Source organism: Cherax quadricarinatus, chromosome 7, assembly GCF_038502225.1.
Source record: "Cherax quadricarinatus isolate ZL_2023a chromosome 7, ASM3850222v1, whole genome shotgun sequence".
NCBI lineage: Eukaryota > Metazoa > Arthropoda > Malacostraca > Decapoda > Parastacidae > Cherax > Cherax quadricarinatus.
Window position 1 is genome coordinate 57050324 of NC_091298.1, and position 27715 is coordinate 57078038.

At 46.7% G+C, this 27715-nt stretch overlaps 1 protein-coding gene across 2 annotated transcripts in view; it reads left to right on the top strand.

Moving 5' to 3' along the window:
- LOC138851024 (protein big brother-like) overlaps nt 1-27715 on the top strand; it is a 157483-nt gene that overhangs the window by 120182 nt on the left and 9586 nt on the right. For both annotated transcript variants that reach the window (XM_070082506.1, XM_070082507.1), the window contains one exon: nt 27461-27577. In XM_070082506.1, the coding sequence (XP_069938607.1) occupies nt 27461-27577 (117 nt within the window). The remainder of the gene's footprint in view (nt 1-27460; nt 27578-27715) is intronic.

Below are 27715 nucleotides of genomic sequence, written 5' to 3' on the forward strand. Positions count from 1 at the left end.
CTCCCACAACCTCACTCTAACACTCCCACAAGCTCACTCTAACACTCCCACAAGCTCACTCTAACACTCCCACAAGCTCACTCTAACCCTGCCACAACCTCACTCTAACACTCCCACAAGTTCACTCTAACACTCCCACAAGCTCACTCTAACACTGCCACAAGCTCACTCTAACACTCCCACAAGCTCACTCTAACACTCCCACAAGCTCACTCTAACACTCCCACAAGCTCACTCTAACACTGCCACAAGCTCACTCTAACACTCCCACAAGCTCACTCTAACACTCCCACAAGCTCACTCTAACACTGCCACAAGCTCACTCTAACACTCCCACAAGCTCACTCTAACACTCCCACAAGCTCACTCTAACACTGCCACAACCTCACTCTAACACTCCCACAAGCTCACTCTAACACTGCCACAACCTCACTCTAACACTCCCACAAGCTCACTCTAACACTCCCACAAGCTCACTCTAACACTCCCACAACCTCACTCTACACAAGCTCACTCTAACACTGCCACAAGCTCACTCTAACACTCCCACAACCTCACTCTAACACTCCCACAAGCTCACTCTAACACTCCCACAACCTCACTCTACACAAGCTCACTCTAACACTGCCACAAGCTCACTCTAACACTCCCACAACCTCACTCTAACACTCCCACAAGCTCACTCTAACACTCCCACAAGTTCACTCTAACACTCCCACAAGCTCACTCTAACACTCCCACAAGCTCACTCTAACACTCCCACAACCTCACTCTACACAAGCTCACTCTAACACTGCCACAAGCTCACTCTAACACTCCCACAACCTCACTCTAACACTGCCACAAGCTCACTCTAACACTCCCACAAGCTCACTCTAACACTCCCACAAGCTCACTCTAACACTCCCACAACCTCACTCTACACAAGCTCACTCTAACACTGCCACAAGCTCACTCTAACACTCCCACAACCTCACTCTAACACTCCCACAACCTCACTCTAACACTCCCACAAGTTCACTCTAACACTGCCACAAGCTCACTCTAACACTCCCACAACCTCACTCTAACACTCCCACAAGCTCACTCTAACACTGCCACAAGCTCACTCTAACACTCCCACAACCTCACTCTAACACTCCCACAAGCTCACTCTAACACTGCCACAAGCTCACTCTAACACTCCCACAACCTCACTCTAACACTCCCACAAGCTCACTCTAACACTGCCACAAGCTCACTCTAACACTGCCACAAGCTCACTCTAACACTCCCACAAGCTCACTCTAACACTGCCACAACCTCACTCTAACACTGCCACAAGCTCACTCTAACACTCCCACAAGCTCACTCTAACACTGCCACAAGCTCACTCTAACACTCCCACAAGCTCACTCTAACACTCCCACAAGCTCACTAACACTGCCACAAGCTCACTCTAACACTCCCACAACCTCACTCCAACACTCCCACAAGCTCACTCTAACACTCCCACAAGCTCACTCTAACACTCCCACAAGCTCACTCTAACCCTGCCACAACCTCACTCTAACACTCCCACAAGTTCACTCTAACACTCCCACAAGCTCACTCTAACACTCCCACAACCTCACTCTAACACTCCCACAAGCTCACTCTAACACTGCCACAAGCTCACTCTAACACTGCCACAAGCTCACTCTAACACTCCCACAAGCTCACTCTAACACTCCCACAAGCTCACTCTAACACTGCCACAAGCTCACTCTAACACTCCCACAAGCTCACTCTAACACTCCCACAAGCTCACTAACACTGCCACAAGCTCACTCTAACACTCCCACAACCTCACTCTAACACTCCCACAAGCTCACTCTAACACTCCCACAAGCTCACTCTAACACTCCCACAAGCTCACTCTAACCCTGCCACAACCTCACTCTAACACTCCCACAAGTTCACTCTAACACTCCCACAAGCTCACTCTAACACTCCCACAAGCTCACTCTAACACTCCCACAAGCTCACTCTAACACTGCCACAAGCTCACTCTAACACTGCCACAAGCTCACTCTAACACTCCCACAAGCTCACTCTAACACTCCCACAAGCTCACTCTAACACTGCCACAAGCTCACTCTAACACTCCCACAAGCTCACTCTAACACTCCCACAAGCTCACTCTAACACTCCCACAAGCTCACTCTAACACTGCCACAAGCTCACTCTAACACTGCCACAAGCTCACTCTAACACTCCCACAAGCTCACTCTAACACTCCCACAAGCTCACTCTAACACTGCCACAAGCTCACTCTAACACTGCCACAACCTCACTCTAACACTCCCACAAGCTCACTCTAACACTGCCACAACCTCACTCTAACACTCCCACAAGCTCACTCTAACACTGCCACAAGCTCACTCTAACACTCCCACAACCTCACTCTACACAAGCTCACTCTAACACTGCCACAAGCTCACTCTAACACTCCCACAACCTCACTCTACACAAGCTCACTCTAACACTGCCACAAGCTCACTCTAACACTCCCACAACCTCACTCTACACAAGCTCACTCTAACACTGCCACAAGCTCACTCTAACACTCCCACAAGCTCACTCTAACACTCCCACAAGCTCACTCTAACACTCCTACAAGCTCACTCTAACACTCCCACAACCTCACTCTAACACTCCCACAAGCTCACTCTAACACTGCCACAAGCTCACTCTAACACTCCCACAACCTCACTCTAACACTCCCACAAGCTCACTCTAACACTGCCACAAGCTCACTCTAACACTCCCACAACCTCACTCTAACACTCCCACAAGCTCACTCTAACACTGCCACAAGCTCACTCTAACACTGAAACAAGCTCACTCTAACACTCCCACAAGCTCACTCTAACACTCCCACAAGCTCACTCTAACCCTGCCACAACCTCACTCTAACACTCCCACAAGTTCACTCTAACACTCCCACAAGCTCACTCTAACACTCCCACAACCTCACTAACACTCCCACAAGCTCACTCTAACACTGCCACAAGCTCACTCTAACACTGCCACAAGCTCACTCTAACACTCCCACAAGCTCACTCTAACACTCCCACAAGCTCACTCTAACACTGCCACAAGCTCACTCTAACACTCCCACAAGCTCACTCTAACACTCCCACAAGCTCACTAACACTGCCACAAGCTCACTCTAACACTCCCACAACCTCACTCTAACACTCCCACAAGCTCACTCTAACACTCCCACAACCTCACTCTAACACTCCCACAAGCTCACTCTAACACTGCCACAAGCTCACTCTAACACTGCCACAAGCTCACTCTAACACTTTCACAAGCTCACTCTAACACTGCCACAAGCTCACTCTAACACTCCCACAAGCTCACTCTAACACTCCCACAACCTCACTCTAACACTCCCACAAGCTCACTCTAACACTGCCACAAGCTCACTCTAACACTCCCACAAGCTCACTCTAACACTCCCACAAGCTCACTCTAACACTCCCACAAGCTCACTCTAACACTCCCACAAGCTCACTCTAACACTCCCACAACCTCACTCTACACAAGCTCACTCTAACACTGCCACAAGCTCACTCTAACACTCCCACAACCTCACTCTAACACTCCCACAAGCTCACTCTAACACTCCCACAAGCTCACTCTAACACTCCCACAAGCTCACTCTAACCCTGCCACAACCTCACTCTAACACTCCCACAAGTTCACTCTAACACTCCCACAAGCTCACTCTAACACTCCCACAACCTCACTCTAACACTCCCACAAGCTCACTCTAACACTGCCACAAGCTCACTCTAACACTCCCACAAGCTCACTCTAACACTCCCACAAGCTCACTCTAACACTCCCACAAGCTCACTCTAACACTGCCACAAGCTCACTCTAACACTCCCACAAGCTCACTCTAACACTCCCACAAGCTCACTCTAACACTCCCACAAGCTCACTCTAACACTGCCACAAGCTCACTCTAACACTCCCACAAGCTCACTCTAACACTGCCACAAGCTCACTCTAACACTCCCACAAGCTCACTCTAACACTCCCACAAGCTCACTCTAACACTGCCACAACCTCACTCTACACAAGCTCACTCTAACACTGCCACAAGCTCACTCTAACACTCCCACAACCTCACTCTAACACTCCCACAAGCTCACTCTAACACTCCCACAAGCTCACTCTAACACTCCCACAAGCTCACTCTAACACTCCCACAAGCTCACTCTAACACTCCCACAACCTCACTCTAACACTGCCACAAGCTCACTCTAACACTGCCACAAGCTCACTCTAACACTCCCACAAGCTCACTCTAACACTCCCACAAGCTCACTCTAACACTCCCACAACCTCACTCTAACACTGCCACAAGCTCACTCTAACACTGCCACAAGCTCACTCTAACACTCCCACAAGCTCACTCTAACACTCCCACAAGCTCACTCTAACACTGCCACAAGCTCACTCTAACACTCCCACAAGCTCACTAACACTGCCACAAGCTCACTCTAACACTCCCACAACCTCACTCTAACACTCCCACAAGCTCACTCTAACACTCCCACAAGCTCACTCTAACACTCCCACAAGCTCACTCTAACCCTGCCACAACCTCACTCTAACACTCCCACAAGTTCACTCTAACACTCCCACAAGCTCACTCTAACACTCCTACAACCTCACTCTAACACTCCCACAAGCTCACTCTAACACTGCCACAAGCTCACTCTAACACTGCCACAAGCTCACTCTAACACTCCCACAAGCTCACTCTAACACTCCCACAAGCTCACTCTAACACTGCCACAAGCTCACTCTAACACTCCCACAAGCTCACTCTAACACTCCCACAAGCTCACTCTAACACTCCCACAAGCTCACTCTAACACTCCCACAAGCTCACTCTAACACTCCCACAAGCTCACTCTAACACTGCCACAAGCTCACTCTAACACTCCCACAAGCTCACTCTAACACTCCCACAAGCTCACTCTAACACTGCCACAACCTCACTCTAACACTCCCACAAGCTCACTCTAACACTGCCACAACCTCACTCTAACACTCCCACAAGCTCACTCTAACACTCCCACAAGCTCACTCTAACACTCCCACAACCTCACTCTACACAAGCTCACTCTAACACTGCCACAAGCTCACTCTAACACTCCCACAACCTCACTCTAACACTCCCACAAGCTCACTCTAACACTGCCACAAGCTCACTCTAACACTGCCACAAGCTCACTCTAACACTCCCACAAGCTCACTCTAACACTGCCACAAGCTCACTCTAACACTCCCACAAGCTCACTCTAACACTGCCACAAGCTCACTCTAACACTCCCACAACCTCACTCTAACACTCCCACAAGCTCACTCTAACACTCCCACAAGCTCACTCTAACACTCCCACAAGCTCACTCTAACACTCCCACAACCTCACTCTAACACTGCCACAAGCTCACTCTAACACTCCCACAAGCTCACTCTAACACTCCCACAAGCTCACTCTAACACTCCCACAAGCTCACTCTAACACTGCCACAACCTCACTCTAACACTCCCACAAGCTCACTCTAACACTCCCACAAGCTCACTCTAACACTCCCACAACCTCACTCTACACAAGCTCACTCTAACACTGCCACAAGCTCACTCTAACACTCCCACAAGCTCACTCTAACACTCCCACAAGCTCACTCTAACACTCCCACAAGCTCACTCTAACACTCCCACAACCTCACTCTACACAAGCTCACTCTAACACTGCCACAAGCTCACTCTAACACTCCCACAAGCTCACTCTAACACTCCCACAACCTCACTCTAACACTGCCACAAGCTCACTCTAACACTCCCACAAGCTCACTCTAACACTCCCACAAGCTCACTCTAACACTCCCACAAGCTCACTCTAACACTGCCACAACCTCACTCTAACACTGCCACAACCTCACTCTAACACTCCCACAAGCTCACTCTAACACTCCCACAAGCTCACTCTAACACTCCCACAAGCTCACTCTAACACTCCCACAAGCTCACTAACACTCCCACAAGTTCACTCTAACACTCCCACAAGCTCACTCTAACACTCCCACAAGCTCACTCTAACACTCCCACAAGTGAATTTTGACTTGGGGGTCACAATTTCAACTACTCTGTTATGGAAAACTGAAGGAAATAATAACTAGAGCTGAATATACTACAAACTCTAATCACACAAAAGAGCGAAAAAGTAGTGTGAAGGACCTAGAAGTGTTAAAGTCAGAGGATCTCACCTTAAAGGATCACAACAATGCCACTATCACATCTGTGAGGAAAATGATAGGATGGATAATAAGAACCTTCAAAATAAGAGATGCCAAACCAATGATGATCCTTTTTAAATCACTTGTTCTCTCTAGGCTGGAATACTGCTGTACAATAACATCCCCATTCAAGGCAGGTGAAATTGCAGATCTACAGAATGTGCAGAGAACCTTTACTGCACATATAAGTTCCGTCAAACACCTTAATTACAGGTGAGAGATACATCACAATCTACACCTGGAAAGTCCTAGAGGGACTGGTCCCTAATCTGCACACAGAAATCACTCCCTACGAAAGCAAAAGACTTGGCAGGCGGTGCAACATACCCCCAGTGAAAAGCAGGGGCGCCACTGGTACACTAAGAGAAAACACAATTAAGTGTCCGGGGCCCAAGACTGTTCAACGTGTGAGACCAGCAATAAGGGGAATTACCAGGTAGACTCCAGGAACACCCTCCAGGTGGACTCCAGGAACACCCTCCAGGCAGACTCCAGGAACACCCTCCAGGTAGACTCCAGGAACACCCTCCAGGCAGACTCCAGGAACACCCTCCAGGTAGACTCCAGGAACACCCTCCAGGCAGACTCCAGGAACACCCTCCAGGTAGACTCCAGGAACACCCTCCAGGCAGACTCCAGGAACACCCTCCAGGTAGACTCCAGGAACACCCTCCAGGCAGACTCCAGGAACACCCTCCAGGTAGACTCCAGGAACACCCTCCAGGTAGACTCCAGGAACACCCTCCAGGTAGACTCCAGGAACACCCTCCAGGTAGACTCCAGGAACACCCTCCAGGCAGACTCCAGGAACACCCTCCAGGCAGACTCCAGGAACACCCTCCAGGTAGACTCCAGGAACACCCTCCAGGCAGACTCCAGGAACACCCTCCAGGTAGACTCCAGGAACACCCTCCAGGCAGACTCCAGGAACACCCTCCAGGCAGACTCCAGGACCACCCTCCAGGCAGACTCCAGGACCACCCTCCAGGCAGACTCCAGGAACAGACAAAATGTAAAAATCATGAATTAAAAAAAAAAAAGAATTACGTCAGAAAAAAAGCGTTAATTATGACGTCCTAGAGGCTACTGTCCAGGACGTCCTAGAGGCTACTATCCAGTTAGAAAACACGAATCGCGCCAAAATATTAACAGATAATGAAAGTTTTATAAATGATGAGAGTCTAAGGAGAGAGTCGAGCGCGTCAGCCGGTATATATAAGTACGTCTGGTGGTAGACTGTGACGTCTGGTGGTAGATTAAGACGTCGGGTGGCAGAGAGAGAGAGAGACGTCAGGCTGGGCGGGCGGGGCAGCTGGGTAGGTCTGACCGCCATGAAATCAATATTTACCTCTTTCTCCAGTGACCCGAGTGTGAGTGGAGGCCACCAGGGAGGCCAGGTAGGGGAGATGAGGGAAGGGGAGGTTAAGAGTGAGAGGCAAAGGGGCAGGGTTGGCGTGAGGAAAAGTGGTGGGGGTGGGGGTGAGGCATTGATGGAGGATAGTGGTGAGTGGGCGGGGGTGGTGGTGGTATTTTCACAGGAGAAATAAGAGCATTCCTCTTGACGTTGGTCTTGTACTGACGTTGGTCTTGTACTGACGTTGGTCTTGTACTGACGTTGGTCTTGTACTGACGTTGAAAATGATAATCAAAATGTTCATTTACTTGCAAAGCTTACAATGTCTGGTTTACATGTTGTAAAATATTAATTACAAAGGCCACTAACACGCCTAGACATGTTGTCATGTATTGACGGTGGTCTTGTATTGACGTTGTTCATGTACTGACGGTGGTCTTGTATTGACGTTGTTCATGTATTGACGCTGGTCTTGTATTGACGTTGTTCATGTACTGACGGTGGTCTTGTATTGACGTTGTTCATGTACTGACGGTGGTCTTGTATTGACGTTGTTCATGTATTGACGCTGGTCTTGTATTGACGTTGTTCATGTACTGACGGTGGTCTTGTATTGACGTTGTTCATGTACTGACGCTGGTCTTGTATTGACGTTGTTCATGTATTGACGCTGGTCTTGTATTGACGTTGTTCATGTACTGACGGTTGTCTTGTATTGACGTTGTTCATGTACTGACGCTGGTCTTGTATTGACGTTGTTCATGTATTGACGCTGGTCTTGTATTGACGTTGGTATTGAGGCTGGCTGGTCTTAACTCTGGTCTTGGTCATATAATGACCCACTAACCAGAACTTCTGGTCATGTGAGCGAGGTGTTCCTCGGGCCTACGCCTCCACTACATACAAAGAACTTGTGGTCATGTGAGCGAGGTGTTCCCCAGGCCTACGCCTCCACTACATACAATCACAGTAATGTGTTGAGATATAACATGGGAAGGGCACACAAGAGACTATCTGCTGAGAAGAACTATCCAACTCTATTTAGATTAAGGACTACTGTGTATTATATCCGTGTATGAGTCCAGGTTAGGAGAGACAGGAGAGTTACAGTACGTAACCATGAACAGTACTGTACTGTATTACCATAATCACCATAAAATTCCGTTAATTAGCATCATGTATGTGTGTGTGTGTGTAATATTTTATATTAATAGTTCTGGGGAAGGAAATATTTTGAGGATAATAATCATTAATAAAGACTAAAGCAGTAAAATATATACTGACTATAAATACAAAAAAAATGTGTCAGCAATCCTGACAGAGTGCAAAACATTTAACAGACTTCCGTCGGTCTTCATATGAGAGGACAATAGTTCCGCCCTCCATGTTTGTTGACTAGTAAGAGTTGAACTTGACCAACTGTAATAAAACTGGTGGTGAGACACAGTAGGTTTAAGATGTACATGATGGTACATAATACTGAAAAGTTGAAGAATTAGACACATATGCAACATTTGGGTATCTTTATTTGTAGATGTTTCGCCCTCCAGTGGCTTTATCAGTCGCTGAGGGACTAATTACCTCCTCATTTGTTGTATATAGTTCTACTGTCTTGACATTATGTCCATGTGCTGATAAAGTCACTGTATGACGAAACGTCTACAAATAAAGATACCCAGATGTTGCACATGTACAGAGAAGATACCTGAGGACCTGTTTCGAACCTGCACACCATCGTAACAACATGCTGCAGTGAGAAATATGGGAGGAAGTGTACAATAAACCCAGTGTAAAGCAGGGACACCGCGAGCAAAGAGAATACTGTATCAACTTCCGTGATCCCTAGATTCTTGACCACTACCACAATATATCATAAATACTGCTGGGACAAGTGCTCTTCCAACTGCCAGATCAACCAGGGTATGACGATTAATCAGACAAGACTGGCAAAAGGCTCACATTAGCTGAATAAAAAGTCACATGTGCAACATCTGGGTATCTTTATTGTAGACGTTTCGCCATCCAGTGGCTTTATCAATACAAATTCAAGAACATAATTGGAAGACAGAAGAACCATACACAAACGATGAGGTAATCAGTCCCTCAGTCTTGGTGTTGGTGAAGAACACCGTAGTCAGGCACCACTACGGTGCTGTTCACCATACAGGAAAACATTTCACCAGTAATGATACCCAACTCTTGCACATGTTGCTACTCATCATCTAGCATCATCAGCGGTGTTAAGACCACAAGGTACCAGATCAACCCGGCCTCTGACAACTGGTAACTAACAAATGTATTTTCCACTGGAGGTTCTCACTCCGCAAGTTGACACTCGCCTTAAAGGTTGGTTAGTGGAGTTTAAAGCCTATTAACTAGATGAGGGTTATTAATGGTGCTTGTAACCTGTTCACCACTAGTCAAGAATACTTAACACCTAAAATAGGTTAGTTATTTAATGGAGTTTAAAGCCTATCTACTACAGGAGGGTCATTACGAACGAATATCACTTGTTCAATACCACTCAAGAATAATTTGATCCCTTAAAGTAAATTCTTAATGTATATACACCGAGAGACATATACGTCTCGGTGTGTGTATACACTGCCATATACCTCTCAATGTATATACACAGAGACATACCTCTTGGTGTATATATAATAATATATCTCTCGGTGTATATACACTGACAGACATATACCTCTCAGTGTATATATCCTAGGCCAGAATGCATTAACTGGACTCTAATAGGCGCAGTTAGCGAAAACAAAATTGATGGGAGGGGCGCCGTGGGCAGTTAACGAGGGGGAACAAGGTCGTTACTAGAAGCCCGGTAATTAAAGTGTCACTCGCACCTTCACGGATGTCAGCTAACGTAAGAGCAGCGAAGCACTTATATTAACTTTAATGGTTTTAAGTAACACTTTGAGCAATAACAAGCAAGTGAAGGTGCCTTCTGGATCCTGAGTTATCGTAACTACAGAGATCATGTAGTGGCAGTAAGTGGAGAATGGTGTGAGTTTATTTAGGTTCAGCTACACATATATACACAAATTATCATACATGGTAACATATGTGTAAATTACCCAGAATAATCCTCCAAAATTCAAAGTGACTTATTTTCACTGGCGTCCTTGTAATATCTTACTATTTAAACCTTAAAAGTTAAAACAGATAAATAACTCAACTGCACTTCAATCAATCAAGAACCCTTCCTCGGCATCAAGTTAACACATGATTCAACTTAATCGAACTCGCTCACAAGTGCGTATTTCAATGTCCATCTTTCTTCATCCGAGACTGCAGACTCAAGGCACAAGCTATCCTCAACAAACCGCCCATGGAACAGCCCTCTAAGCAGTTCATAGTGCTCCCATGTGGTGATGTTGCCACAAATACTCGCCGGGTACTTGCTAAGAGTAACATCAACGTTTCCATCATAAACACATCATCTATCAAAGACCTCACTACGAAACGCAGCCCCACACCTCTAACTTCCACAGCAGGCGTCTACACCTTCCCCTGTGGATTCTGTCCCAAGAAATATGTAGGCGAGACAGGCAGAGATCTTGCGTTCCGCCTGAACGAGCAACGAAGTGCCTGTAACAAACGATTTAAGGTACGCCTATGTCCTCCACAGAGACTCCACGGGGCATTTGATGAACTGGGATGAGGCACAACTCGTTCACACCGAACCAGACCTCAGACGCCGACGGTGTCTAGAAGCCTCACTAATCGCCGTCACAGACACAATAGAACGTAACACTGGAAACCACAAAATTCCTAAAACATTAACATACATAATACTCAAGTAGGCTAAGCACCACCAACCCAACAACACAGGAGTCACATGATCTCATCATCTACCCGTCCTCATCTCAACATGGCATTCTTCAGGTCACCATGCATCACTCACACCTCACTCTCCTCCTATACATAATGTCTTTCTACCTCTGTATGTTAGAAGTGATCAAGGTCCCAGGACCGAAACGTTTTCTAATAAATATGTCATAGTGTTTGCTTACGTGTCTTTCTAAACCAACTTGTCGGTATTTATTACCAAGGTTTATACCATTAATAATTGGTTTTAAGAGTGACCATAAATAAATAAAATGGTAGATGGTGAACCATCATGACTCAGCCTGAGTAAGAAGTCTCTGATGATATATTATCTTGGTATGTTACCAACTGTAAGAAGCAGATCAACCAGGCTATGAGCGCTACACAGACCTGCGGGACACTAGCACGATCACAAGTGCAAAGAAAATGATAGGATGGATAACGAGAACGTTCAAAACGAGAGATGACAAGCCAATGATGATCCTTTTCAAATCACTTGTTCTCCCTAGGCTGGAATACTGCTGTACATTAACATCTCCATACAAAGCAGGTGAAATCGCAGATCTAGAGAGTGTACAGAGATCCTTTACTGCACGTATAAGTTCTGTCAAGCACCTTAACTACTGGGAACGCTTGGAAGCACTTGACTTGTACTCGTTGGAACGCAGGAGGGAGAGATATATCATAATCTACACTTGGAAAATCCTGAAAGGAATGGTCCCGAATCTGCACACAGAAATCACTCCCTACGAAAGTAAAAGACTGGGCAGGCGATGCAAAATACCCCCAATTAAAAGTAGGGGCGCCATTGGTACACTAAGAGAAAACACCATAAGTGTCCGGGGCCCAGGCCTGTTCAACAGCCTCCCATCAAGCATTAGGGGAATTACCAATAAACCCCTGGCTGCCTTCAAGAGAGAGCTGGACAGATACCTAAAGTCAGTGCCGGATCAGCCGGGCTGTGGCTCGTACGTTGGACTGCGTGCGGCCAGCAGTAACAGCCTGGTTGATCAGGTCCTGATCCACCGGGAGGCCTGGTCATGGACCGGGCCGCGGGGGCGTTGATCCCCGGAATAACCTCCAGGTAAACTCCAGGTAACAGTTTGGTTGACCAGGCAGTCATCACGGAGGTATACAAGCGTAAAATAACTCTTGAAATCAGTCACGGTATGTAACAAGTACTCGGGACTGACTCACGAAATCGTAATGACACGATTGCAAACAAACCATACCATGGGTGGGGTTAGAACCCGCGATCAGTCTCAAAACTGCAGACCGACGCGTTAGCCAGCTGGCTCAGTGACTAACGCGTCGGTCTGGAATTTTGAGACTCTCTGATCGCGGGTTTTAACCCCACCCGTGGTATAGTTTGTTTACTCGGGACTGCCTAGAATACACTATAAGAGTTGTCACTAGCCTTACCTTCACAACTCTAGATCAAAGTCTACACACGAAGTGTTTCTAGGTTAGCTAGAAGATACCTAATATCTAGATGAAGTGTGAATTATACAGTCAACTCTCTTATAAACCTCCTCTGTATAGTGAGAATTTATGTAAACGCGACTGAAAGCCCCACATTCAAAATGGAAGAGCGAGTGGAATGGCCCCCATAGTTCCTGCTATTAAATTTTTAATTACATTTGCAAAAATTTCCACTATGTACAGAAGCTTAATTAAAGAGTTTACTGTACATCACTGTACATACTGTACATATGGTAGATCACGATAGCTCTAGCGCTTTATAAAAACTTACGATAGATCACGATAGCTCTAGCGCTTTATAAAAGAACTTACGGTAGATCACGATAGCTCTAGCGCTTTATAAAAACTTACGATAGATCACGATAGCTCTAGCGCTTTATAAAAACTTACGATAGATCACGATAGCTCTAGCGCTTTATAAAAACTTACGATAGATCACGATAGCTCTAGCGCTTTATAAAAACTTACGATAGATCACGATAGCTCTAGCGCTTTATAAAAACTTACGATAGATCACGATAGCTCTAGCGCTTTATAAAAACTTACGATAGATCACGATAGCTCTAGCGCTTTATAAAAACTTACGATAGATCACGATAGCTCTAGCGCTTTATAAAAACTTACGATAGATCACGATAGCTCTAGCGCTTTATAAAAACTTACGATAGATCACGATAGCTCTAGCGCTTTATAAAAACTTACGATAGATCACGATAGCTCTAGCGCTTTATAAAAACTTACGATAGATCACGATAGCTCTAGCGCTTTATAAAAGAACTTACGATTGATCACGATAGCTCTAGCGCTTTATAAAAGAACTTACGATAGATCACGATAGCTCTAGCGCTTTATAAAAGAACTTACGATAGATCACGATAGCTCTAGCGCTTTATAAAAGAACTTACGATAGATCACGATAGCTCTAGCGTTTTATAAAAACTTACGGTAGATCACGATAGCTCTAGCGTTTTATAAAAACTTACGGTAGATCACGATAGCTCTAGCGTTTTATAAAAACTTACGGTAGATCACGATAGCTCTAGTGCTTTATAAAAGAACTTACGATAGATCACGATAGCTCTAGCGCTTTATAAAAGAACTTACGATAGATCACGATAGCTCTAGCGCTTTATAAAAGAACTTACGATAGATCACGATAGCTCTAGCGCTTTATAAAAGAACTTACGATAGATCACGATAGCTCTAGTGCTTTATAAAAGAACTTACGATAGATCACGATAGCTCTAGCGCTTTATAAAAGAACTTACGATAGATCACGATAGCTCTAGCGCTTTATAAAAGAACTTACGATAGATCACGATAGCTCTAGTGCTTTATAAAAGAATTTACGATAGATCACGATAGCTCTAGCGCTTTATAAAAGAACTTACGATAGATCACGATAGCTCTAGTGCTTTATAAAAGAACTTACGATAGATCACGATAGCTCTAGCGCTTTATAAAAGAACTTACGATAGATCACGATAGCTCTAGTGCTTTATAAAAGAACTTACGATAGATCACGATAGCTCTAGCGCTTTATAAAAGAACTTACGATAGATCACGATAGCTCTAGCGCTTTATAAAAGAACTTACGATAGATCACGATAGCTCTAGCGCTTTATAAAAGAACTTACGATAGATCACGATAGCTCTAGTGCTTTATAAAAGAACTTACGATAGATCACGATAGCTCTAGCGCTTTATAAAAGAACTTACGATAGATCACGATAGCTCTAGCGCTTTATAAAAGAACTTACGATAGATCACGATAGCTCTAGTGCTTTATAAAAGAACTTACGATAGATCACGATAGCTCTAGCGCTTTATAAAAGAACTTACGATAGATCACGATAGCTCTAGCGCTTTATAAAAGAACTTACGATAGATCACGATAGCTCTAGTGCTTTATAAAAGAACTTACGATAGATCACGATAGCTCTAGCGCTTTATAAAAGAACTTACGATAGATCACGATAGCTCTAGCGCTTTATAAAAGAACTTACGATAGATCACGATAGCTCTAGCGCTTTATAAAAGAACTTACGATAGATCACGATAGCTCTAGCGCTTTATAAAAACTTACGGTAGATCACGATAGCTCTAGCGCTTTATAAAAGAACTTACGATAGATCACGATAGCTCTAGCGCTTTATAAAAGAACTTACGATTGATCACGATAGCTCTAGCGCTTTATAAAAGAACTTACGATAGATCACGATAGCTCTAGTGCTTTATAAAAGAACTTACGATAGATCACGATAGCTCTAGTGCTTTATAAAAGAACTTACGATAGATCACGATAGCTCTAGCGCTTTATAAAAACTTACGGTAGATCACGATAGCTCTAGCGTTTTATAAAAACTTACGGTAGATCACGATAGCTCTAGCGTTTTATAAAAACTTACGGTAGGTCACGATAGCTCTAGCGTTTTATAAAAACTTACGGTAGATCACGATAGCTCTAGCGTTTTATAAAAACTTACGGTAGATCACGATAGCTCTAGTGCTTTATAAAAGAACTTACGATAGATCACGATAGCTCTAGCGCTTTATAAAAGAACTTACGATAGATCACGATAGCTCTAGCGCTTTATAAAAGAACTTACGATAGATCACGATAGCTCTAGCGCTTTATAAAAGAACTTACGATAGATCACGATAGCTCTAGCGCTTTATAAAAGAACTTACGATAGATCACGATAGCTCTAGCGCTTTATAAAAGAACTTACGATAGATCACGATAGCTCTAGCGCTTTATAAAAGAACTTACGATAGATCACGATAGCTCTAGCGCTTTATAAAAGAACTTACGATAGATCACGATAGCTCTAGCGCTTTATAAAAGAACTTACGATAGATCACGATAGCTCTAGCGCTTTATAAAAGAACTTACGATAGATCACGATAGCTCTAGCGCTTTATAAAAGAACTTACGATAGATCACGATAGCTCTAGCGCTTTATAAAAGAACTTACGATAGATCACGATAGCTCTAGCGCTTTATAAAAGAACTTACGATAGATCACGATAGCTCTAGCGCTTTATAAAAGAACTTACGATAGATCACGATAGCTCTAGCGCTTTATAAAAGAACTTACGATAGATCACGATAGCTCTAGCGCTTTATAAAAGAACTTACGATAGATCACGATAGCTCTAGCGCTTTATAAAAGAACTTACGATAGATCACGATAGCTCTAGCGCTTTATAAAAGAACTTACGATAGATCACGATAGCTCTAGCGCTTTATAAAAGAACTTACGATAGATCACGATAGCTCTAGCGCTTTATAAAAGAACTTACGATAGATCACGATAGCTCTAGCGCTTTATAAAAGAACTTACGATAGATCACGATAGCTCTAGCGCTTTATAAAAGAACTTACGATAGATCACGGAATTCTTGTCTTCCTTTGTGGTCAAAAAACATTTTAAGATATCAAGTGGAAGTGGTGTGAAACACTCCAGTTCCCTCTCTATTACCACGTTTCGCTCTATTTCGGGACCACTGTGCATGATGTGTGTGTATGCTTGATAAATCACCACCAAGTGCGAAACATCGTCTAAGAAAAGTGTTGACTCAGGTATGTTTCACACAGCGTGTCGGCCACTGGCCCAGTCACTGCAAGCTATCAGGTATCTTAGTGATTTTACTACGTATTACGTAATGACGTCAACTAATTCAGAAACTGGAAATGGAAAACTGGACGGTGTGTTAATTGTCCACGACGAACGTCAGCTAATTTCTAGTGAGGTCCGTGGTTCGATCCCCGGTACGGGTGGAAACATTGAGGCATGTTTCCTTAAGGCACCTGCTATCCCTGTTCACCTAGCAGTAAATAGGTACCCAGGTATTAGCCAACCGGTGTGGGTCGCATCATGGGGACAAAATTATCCTAAGTTGCCCGAAATGTTCTGTATAACCAGTGGCTTTCTATATATTGTCATTGATTTCAGTCATGATCTGCTTAAGTTGCATCATGTACTTGTAGAAATAAAGATTATTATTATTATTTATTATTATTATCTGATTTGTGCAGCCTGGTCCAGGACCAGACCGCTGGAACTATAACCTCAGGAGCCATCAACAGATAGCTAGGGTATTGTGTCTTAGCCTTCCTCAGCTACCCATCAACCTGAGACTAATGGAGTTATTAGCCTTGGTAAAATTGATTACTCTAAGGTTATTACCTGGGCAGCCAGCGTCTGTCAGCAGTGATACTCGAGGCAATGTTTGTCAGCAGTGGTCCACGAGGCAGCATCTGTTAGCAGTGGTCCACGAGGCAGCATCTGTTAGCAGTGGTCCACGAGGCAGCATCTGTTAGCAGCGGTCCACGAGGCATCATCTGCCAGCATCGGTCCATGAGGTAGCATGTCAGCAGTGGTCCATGAGGTAGCATGTCAGCAGTGGTCCATGAGGTAGCATCTGCCAGCATTGGTCCATGAGGTAGCATGTCAGCATATTATTATTATTATTATTATTATTATTATTATTATCAAAAAGAAGCGCCAAGCCACAAGGGCTATACAGCGCATGTCAGCATAGGTCCGTCCATTAGGTAGTATGTCAGCATAAGTCCATGAGGTAGCATGTCAGCAGTGGTTTATGATGAAGAGTCTGCCAGCAGAGTGTTCCTTAAGGCAGTCTGCCAACAGAGTGATCCTCGAGGCAGTCTGCCAACAGAGTGATCCTCAAGGCAGTCTGCCAGCAGAGCGATCATCAAGGCAGTCTGGTGGCAATGTGATCCTCGAGGCAGTCTGCCAGCAGAGTGGTCCTCAAGGCAGTCTGCCAGCAGAGTGGTCCTCAAGGCAGTCTGCCAGCAGAGTGGTCCTCGAAGCAGTCTGCCAGCAGAGTGGTCCTCGAAGCAGTCTGCCAGCAGAGTGGTCCTCAAGGCAGTCTGCCAGCAGAGTGGTCCTCGAGGCAGTCTGCCAGCAGAGTGGTCCTCAAGGCAGTCTGTCAGCAGAGTGATCATCAAGACAGTCTGCCAGCAGAGTGATCCTCAAGGCAGTCTGCCAGCAGAGTGGTCCTCAAGGTAGTCTGCCAGCAGCGTGATCCTCAAGGCAGTCTGCCAGCAGAGTGGTCCTCAGGGTAGTCTGCCAGCAGCGTGATCCTCAAGGTAGTCTGCCAGCAGCGTGATCCTCAAGGCAGTGTCGGTTCTCTGAACCATTCATTTGCAGTCTGGCGGCAGTGTGGTCCTCGAGGCAGGCTGCCAGCATAGTGGTCCTCCAGGGGACGGATATGGAGGCATAATGGTCCTACGAGTGTGGTCGAGGGTGGGCATAAAAGCCTATTAGAGAGTGTGAACAGGGAGGGTCGTCCTGCCCTCTCCGAGGTTTGGACAGATTTACAGGGCCGTGATGGATGGTCTGCCTTATATACCCTGAGCTGCCACCTATCCCTTCCTCGGCCTATCCTGCCTTGCCTATCCCTCCTCTTAGCCACAAATTCATCTCACGTCCCAGAAAACATTCTTCTACGCCATGCGACATCCAAAAGTAGGCGAGAGTATACATAATAGTGAGAGAAAATTGACGCGCAGTTCAGTAATTTTAAGAGAGCTCTCGCGTTGGCAAGAGATGCGGTCAGTACCCCATTTTCTATGGTTAAGCGAACAATTTTCTCTGGTCAGAGGACAAGATGTCAGCCTGACCGCAGTCCAGCGGTGAAGGCGGGCAGGCAGAAAGGTGTTGGCCCACCGATGGGATAATTTCTCAAACTGCCTTGAAAATGTATTTTGAAAACGTGCGGTGGGAGCTACCGCCCAGACAAATGATGACTGTATGTAGTGGTAGTGATGACTGTATGTAGTGGTAATGGTGACTGTATGTAGTGGTAGTGGTGACTGTGTAGTTATGGCTATATGAAGTCATCCATGTGTAGGTGAGTCACAGGAAGTGTCATGTTTGTTCATTCCAAGAGTTCTATATATATGTAATGAGCCTGATGAAGATGTGGTAGAGTAAATCATCATACAAAGCTTCAAGAACAGGTACGAACCAAATCCAGAAGACGCGTCTCATCCCTCTAGCAAAATAACTCTTAACTTAACCAAGTGATGAGTCAGTGGCATATTCTTGGAACTCATGAAAGCCTTTGACAGAAAGTAGAGAAATAAACAGGAAGAGAAGGTAAAGTACTTGGACAACAACACAAGGAAGAGTGATGGTAAGGGAAAAAAATCATTCCAAACATCCCAAATGATACATTTTGCTAGCATTCTGGGGTTTAAATCAACTTAAAATGACGAACGTAACTACTGTATAAGAGTGAACTCCTTACAGAAGCAAATGTAGTTTTAGATCGTTCACAGAAACACACGAGGGATGTTCCGAACAGTGAGATATGGACGTAGAACGACAATGTTTACAGATGTGAGAGTTAGCAAGTCACACTGAGGAGAGTAGCAATCTATGTTAGAGAGACTGTTATAAGGAACTTTTGAACTCGCAGAATACTTCAGAAGTGCTGAATGACCCATGTGAGTTTAGCGCTAAACGTGTAATATATATCCTCTTTCATAAACCTTGTCACAACCTCTATTATGGCGCTATATAACCCTAATAGGTTTAGCGCTTCTCTTTGACTACATTTCAGAAGTGCTGAGAATTAAAGAGCAAGAGAATCAGGTAATTGTTTTTGTGTATCAACTACCTTTAGTAACGGTTGAAAAATTCATGGAACAGATAAGGAGGATAAAAACTGCCTTGAAAACGGTACAATAAATGTTATCTCCTTTGAAGATTTAATGTCACACGGTAAATGAAAGATAATGAACAACGGCATTGTTTCACAGTACCCTAGCCTGGGTGACACATACCAGCCCAGGTGACACATACCAGCCCAGGTGACACATACCAGCCCAGGTGACACATACCAGCCCAGGTGACACATACCAGCCCAGGTGACACATACTAGCCTGGGTGACACATACCAGCCCAGGTGACACATACTAGCCTGGGTGACACATACCAGCCCAGGTGACACATACTAGCCTGGGTGACACATACCAGCCCAGGTGACACATACTAGCCTGGGTGACACATACCAGCCCAGGTGACACATACCAGCCCAGGTGACACATACCAGCCCAGGTGACACATACCAGCCCAGGTGACACATACTAGCCTGGGTGACACATACCAGCCCAGGTGACACATACTAGCCTGGGTGACACATACCAGCCCAGGTGACACATACCAGCCCAGGTGACACATACCAGCCCAGGTGACACATACCAGCCCAGGTGACACATACCAGCCTGGGTGACACATACCAGCCCAGGTGACACATACCAGCCCAGGTGACACATACCAGCCCAGGTGACACATACCAGCCCAGGTGACACATACCAGCCTGGGTGACACATACCAGCCTGGGTGACACATACCAGCCCAGGTGACACATACTAGCCTGGGTGACACATACCAGCCCAGGTGACACATACCAGCCTGGGTGACACATACCAGCCTGGGTGACACATACCAGCCCAGGTGACACATACCAGCCCAGGTGACACATACCAGCCCAGGTGACACATACCAGCCCAGGTGACACATACCAGCCCAGGTGACACATACCAGCCTGGGTGACACATACCAGCCCAGGTGACACATACCAGCCCAGGTGACACATACCAGCCCAGGTGACACATACCAGCCCAGGTGACACATACCAGCCTGGGTGACACATACCAGCCTGGGTGACACATACCAGCCCAGGTGACACATACCAGCCCAGGTGACACCAGCCCAGGTGACACATACCAGCCTGGGTGACACATACCAGCCCAGGTGACACATACTAGCCTGGGTGACACATACCAGCCCAGGTGACACATACTAGCCTGGGTGACACATACCAGCCCAGGTGACACATACTAGCCTGGGTGACACATACCAGCCCAGGTGACACATACTAGCCTGGGTGACACATACCAGCCCAGGTGACACATACCAGCCCAGGTGACACATACCAGCCCAGGTGACACATACCAGCCCAGGTGACACATACTAGCCTGGGTGACACATACCAGCCCAGGTGACACATACTAGCCTGGGTGACACATACCAGCCCAGGTGACACATACTAGCCTGGGTGACACATACCAGCCCAGGTGACACATACCAGCCCAGGTGACACATACCAGCCCAGGTGACACATACCAGCCCAGGTGACACATACTAGCCTGGGTGACACATACCAGCCCAGGTGACACATACCAGCCCAGGTGACACATACTAGCCTGGGTGACACATACCAGCCCAGGTGACACATACTAGCCTGGGTGACACATACTAGCCTGGGTGACACATACCAGCCCAGGTGACACATACTAGCCTGGGTGACACATACCAGCCCAGGTGACACATACTAGCCTGGGTGACACATACCAGCCCAGGTGACACATACTAGCCTGGGTGACACATACCAGCCCAGGTGACACATACCAGCTCAGGTGACACATACCAGCCCAGGTGACACATACCAGCCCAGGTGACACATACCAGCCCAGGTGACACATACCAGCCCAGGTGACATACCAGCCCAGGTGACACATACCAGCCCAGGTGACACATACCAGCCCAGGTGACACATACCAGAGTTACTAGGATCTGCATGAGGCTGTCATCTGCTGAGGACGCGGTTAACCTCCAAGAAGATATAAACAAAGTTTTCCAGTGGGCAACGGTAAACAATATGATGTTCAATGAGGACAAATTCCAACTACTCCGTTATGGAAAACTGGAGATAATAACTAGAACAGAGTATACTACTGACTCCGGCCATACAATAGAGCGGAAAAATAATGTAAGGGACCTGGGAGTAGTAATGTCTGAGGATCTCACTTTCAAGAATCACAACAGTGCCACGATCGCACGTGCAAAGAAAATGATAGGATGGATAATGAGAACGTTCAAAACGAGAGATGACAAGCCAATGATGATCCTTTTCAAATCACTTGTTCTCTCTAGGCTGGAATACTGCTGTACATTAACATCTCCATTCAAAGCAGGTGAAATCGCAGATCTAGAGAGTGTACAGAGATCCTTTACTGCACGTATAAGTTCTGTCAAGCACCTTAACTACTGGGAACGCTTGGAAGCACTTGACTTGTACTCGTTGGAACGCAGGAGGGAGAGATATATCATAATCTACACTTGGAAAATCTTGGAAGGAATGGTCCCAAATCTACACACAGAAATCACTCCCTACGAAAGTAAAAGACTGGGCAGGCGATGCAAAATGCCGCCAATAAAAAGTAGGGGCGCCACTGGTACACTAAGGAAAAACACCATAAGCGTCCGGGGCCCAAGACTGTTCAACAGCCTCCCATCAAGCATTAGGGGAATTGCCAATAAACCCCTGGCTGCCTTCAAGAGAGAGCTGGACAGATACCTAAAGTCAGTGCCGGATCAGCCGGGCTGTGGCTCGTACGTTGGACTGCGTGCGGCCAGCAGTAACAGCCTAGTTGATCAAGCCCTGATCCATCGGGAGGCCTGGTCATAGACCGGGCCGCGGGGGCGTTGATCCCCGGAATAACCTCCAGGTAACCTCCAGGTATTGGGGCTCTGAAAATTTTACTATAGACCAACATAACAGAGCCTGCCAGGAACGAAGCCATTCTTGACCTGATCTTCACGAAGAGTGAAGAGCTAATCAGGGACCTAACAATCACAAATGCAACAAGTAAATCACAGGTAAACGTAATTAAACCACAACCGTATTGAAATACAGACAAGCAACTTTGTATAAATCCCAGCTAGAGCCAACGTGAAGGGCTCTTCAGTAAGTCTAACTTCAATAACCAGAGACTTGACTGAGATCAGATAAAGAACTATCAGACATTCCCTGGAAAACCATCCTGACCAATCTAAACCCACAACAGTATATGGAACAGCTTTAAATGCGGGCTGGTGGTCATTTATTCAACTGACGTCTGGTGCAGACAACACCGATGACCCTGGCAGCAACATGCTCACCCTCTCCCTCCTTCAGACTATACCCGCTGTACTTCCCACATTCATGACTTAGAATGATAAACCAGTTGTAGTGATGGTGGTGGTGGTAATGGTGGTTGTGGTGATAGTGGTGGTGGCGGTGATAATGGGAGGGCAGGTCACTGGGTTTATGATGTGCGTGTCGGTCTCGTTTACAGCGTCAATAAAGTTATGGAAAAGATTTACCTCAGCAAGATGGCATGTGGCTCTTTATTGTACCTTCCATTATGTGTTTCCCGCACCTCTTGTGCCATAATTTACACTGTATCTTGCTCTTTTTAATACTGTAGCCTCCTGTATTGTTTAGAATGCTGTATCCAGTAGCAATCGACAGGTAAATCTCAACAAAATTATTACATTTGTCTTTCCTCTGTGTTTCTTAATAGTTCGTATGTCCACTCTTAAGAAGCCTGGTCTGAAGCCGACCCGCGGGGGCGATGACCCCCACAACCATTATGACACACTATGAAGTTAGCTTGTACCACATGTTCCCCCAGCATGCCCACTTGTTCCCTCAGCATGCTCACTTGTTCCCTCAGCATGCCCACTTGTTCCCTCAGCATGCTCACTTGTTCCCCCAGCATGCCCACTTGTTCCCTCAGCATGCTCACTTGTTCCCTCAGCATGCTCACTTGTTTCCCCAGCATGCCCACTTGTTCCCTCAGCATGCTCACTTGTTCCCTCAGCATGCCCACTTGTTCCCTCAGCATGCTCACTTGTTCCCCCAGCATGCCCACTTGTTCCCTCAGCATGCTCACTTGTTCCCTCAGCATGCTCACTTGTTTCCCCAGCATGCCCACTTGTTCCCTCAGCATGCTCACTTGTTCCCTCAGCATGCCCACTTGTTCCCTCAGCATGCTCACTTGTTCCCCCAGCATGCCCACTTGTTCCCTCAGCATGCTCACTTGTTCCCTCAGCATGCCCACTTGTTCCCTCAGCATGCTCACTTGTTCCCTCAGCATGCTCACTTGTTCCCTCAGCATGCCCACTTGTTCCCCCAGCATGCCCACTTGTTCCCCCAGCATGCCCACTTGTTCCCTCAGCATGCTCACTTGTTCCCCAAGCATGCCCACTTGTGCCCTCAGCGTGCTTACTTGTTCCCCCAGCATGCCCACTTGTTCCCCCAGCATGCTCACTTGTTCCCCAAGCATGCCCACTTGTTCCCCCAGCATGCTCACTTGTTCCCTCAGCATGCCCACTTGTTCCCCCAGCATGCCCACTTATTCCCCCAGCATGCCCACTTGTTCCCTCAGCATGCTCACTTGTTCCCCCAGCATGCCCACTTGTTCCCTCAGCATGCTCACTTGTTCCCCCAGCATGCCCACTTGTTCCCCCAGCATGCCCACTTGTTCCCTCAGCATGCTCACTTGTTCCCCCAGCATGCTCACTTGTTCCCTCAGCATGCCCACTTGTTCCCCCAGCATGCCCACTTGTTCCCTCAGCATGCTCACTTGTTCCCCAAGCATGCCCACTTGTTCCCCAAGCATGCCCACTTGTTCCCCAAGCATGCCCACTTGTTCCCCCAGCATGCCCAGTTGTTCCCCCAGCATGCTCACTTGTTCCCCAAGCATGCCCACTTGTTCCCCCAGCATGCTCACTTGTTCCCCAAGCATGCCCACTTGTTCCCCCAGCATGCTCACTTGTTCCCCAAGCATGCCCACTTGTTCTCCCAGCATGCTCACTTGTTCCCCAAGCATGCCCACTTGTTCCCCCAGCATGCTCACTTGTTCCCCCAGCATGCCCACTTGTTCCCCCAGCATGCTCACTTGTTCCCCAGCATGCCCCCGTGTTCCCCCAGCATGCTCACTTGTTCCCCCAGCATGCCCACTTGTTCCCTCAGCATGCCCACTTGTTCCCCCAGCATGCTCACTTGTTCCCTCAGCATGCCCACTTGTTCCCCCAGCATGCTCACTTGTTCCCCCAGCATGCCCACTTGTTCCCCCAGCATGCTCACTTGTTCCCCCAGCATGCTCACTTGTTCCCCAAGCATGCTCACTTGTTCCCCAAGCATGCTCACTTGTTCCCCCAGCATGCTCACTTGTTCCCCCAGCATGCTCACTTGTTCCCCAAGCATGCTCACTTTTTCCCCAAGCATGCTCACTTGTTCCCCCAGCATGCTCACTTGTTCCCCCAGCATGCTCACTTGTTCCCCAAGCATGCTCACTTGTTCCCCCAGCATGCTCACTTGTTCCCCCAGCATGCTCACTTGTTCCCCCAGCATGCTCACTTGTTCCCCAAGCATGCTCACTTGTTCCCCAAGCATGCCCACTTGTTGCCCCAGCATGCTCACTTGTTCCCCCAGCATGCTCACTTGTTCCCCAAGCATGCTCACTTGTTCCCCAAGCATGCCCACTTGTTCCCCCAGCATGCTCACTTGTTCCCCCAGCATGCTCACTTGTTCCCCCAGCATGCTCACTTGTTCCCCAAGCATGCTCACTTGTTCCCCAAGCATGCCCACTTGTTCCCCCAGCATGCTCACTTGTTCCCCCAGCATGCTCACTTGTTCCCCCAGCATGCTCACTTGTTCCCCAAGCATGCCCACTTGTTCCCTCAGCATGCTCACTTGTTCCCCCAGCATGCTCACTTGTTCCCCAAGCATGCCCACTTGTTCCCTCAGCATGCCCACTTGTTCCCCCAGCATGCCCACTTGTTCCCCCAGCATGCTCACTTGTTCCCCAAGCATGCCCACTTGTTCCCCCAGCATGTTCTCTTGTTCCCCCAGCATGCTCACTGAAGAGTCATCATTGGCTTGTCATCCCTTGTTTTGAAGGTTCTGGTTTTCCTACCTATCAATTTATTGTCGCCATTGATTATAGTGTTGTCAGCGACCCACTTGAAGACTTGCTTTCTATCAGCTTGAAGGCTCGCTGTGTCTTGTATGAATGTCACTTTCATAGATTCTGGTATCGTCCCTCAGCCTGGAGTCGATATGTTCAGTCCATTATTCCTTAGAAGACTGATGAAATGAGGGACTGATTGCCTCAAACTCTTCCTCATCTTCCAACGTTCTTCTCTATACCGGACTGAAGAAGCCACTGGCTGGCGATACGTTTCCTCATTAAAAATTCCCAATAGTTGTACAATTGACTCATTCTTCAACTTGTGGCTTTTATAAAGCATTTACATCACAAACTTCTAGTGTCACAGGATCATCCACTCAACATACTGGTTCACATCATTGTTTATTATCACATTGTCTTCCCAGCAAACTTCAGCAAACTCACGATTTATTAGCTCCCAGCACCTAACTTCTCTATCTTGTAACTTCTTCAGACTTTATCATCTTTGCCTGGCAAACTTCTTATTCTTCTCCCCATTCATTCTTTATTCCAAATACACAAATACAATCCAGTACATCACATTACACTATCTGAAATACAATCCTTGTTGTTCCTTCCCTCTTATAGGCGCATGAAAAGAGGTGAGGGTCTTATGAATCTCTTAGATGGATCCACCTCTAGTGTAAACTGTGGGGAGCCATAGCCACGTAGCAGTAGATAAGTAGCTTCTTAGATTGTATCATTATTGTCTATAATTCCTGTGGCTCATTTAGATCTTAAAGTTTCTATATGTCTATGTCTTATTAATATTCACGCGGGTTTAGCGCTCCCCATAATAATGATACTCTGTGTTCTTCACTATACAGGTTCACCTTTGTTCACCCTTCATGTTCTCTCCCTTCACAGGTTCATCTTTGTTCACCCTTCATGTTCTCTCCCTTCACAGGTTCATCTTTGTTCACCCTTCATGTTCTCTCCCTTCACAGGTTCATCTTTGTTCACCCTTCATGTTCTCTCCCTTCACAGGTTCATCTTTGTTCACCCTTCATGTTCTCTCCCTTCACAGGTTCATCTTTGTTCACCCTTCATGTTCTCTCCCTTCACAGGTTCATCTTTGTTCACCCTTCATGTTCTCTCCCCTCACAGGTTCATCTTTGTTCACCCTTCATGTTCTCTCCCCTCACAGGTTCATCTTTGTTCACCCTTCATCATGTTGTCTTCCCACACAGGTTCACCTACGCTCACCCTTCATCATGTTGTCTTCCCACACAGGTTCACCTACGCTCACCCTTCATCATGTTGTCCTCCCACACAGGTTCACCTACGCTCACCCTTCATCATGTTGTCTCCCCACACAGGTTCACCTACGCTCACCCTTCATCATGTTTTCCTCCCACACAGGTTCACCTACGCTCACCCTTCATTATGTTGTCTTCCCACACAGGTTCACCTACGCTCACCCTTCATTATGTTGTCTCTCCACACAGGTTCACCTACGCTCACCCTTCATCATGTCTCCCCACACAGGTTCACCAACGCTCATCCTTCATCATGTTGTCTTCCCACACAGGTTCACCTACGCTCATCCTTCATCATGTTGTCTCCCCACACAGGTTCACCTACGCTCACCCTTCATCATGTTGTCTTCCCACACAGGTTCACTTACGCTCACCCTTCATCATGAACGGAGTGTGTGTACGGTGGAGGGGCTACGTCGACCTTGAACGTCTTGATGGAGTGGGATGTTTGGAATATGATGAAGACAATGCTACGGTGAGTATGATGATTATCCTCTCATTACTCCCTCACCTTGTCTTATACCCCTGCCTCTCACACTAGTCTAACTCCTGCCCATCCTGTTAATCTACCTTGCCTCTCACACTTGACTGACTCCCTGTCTCTCACACTCCC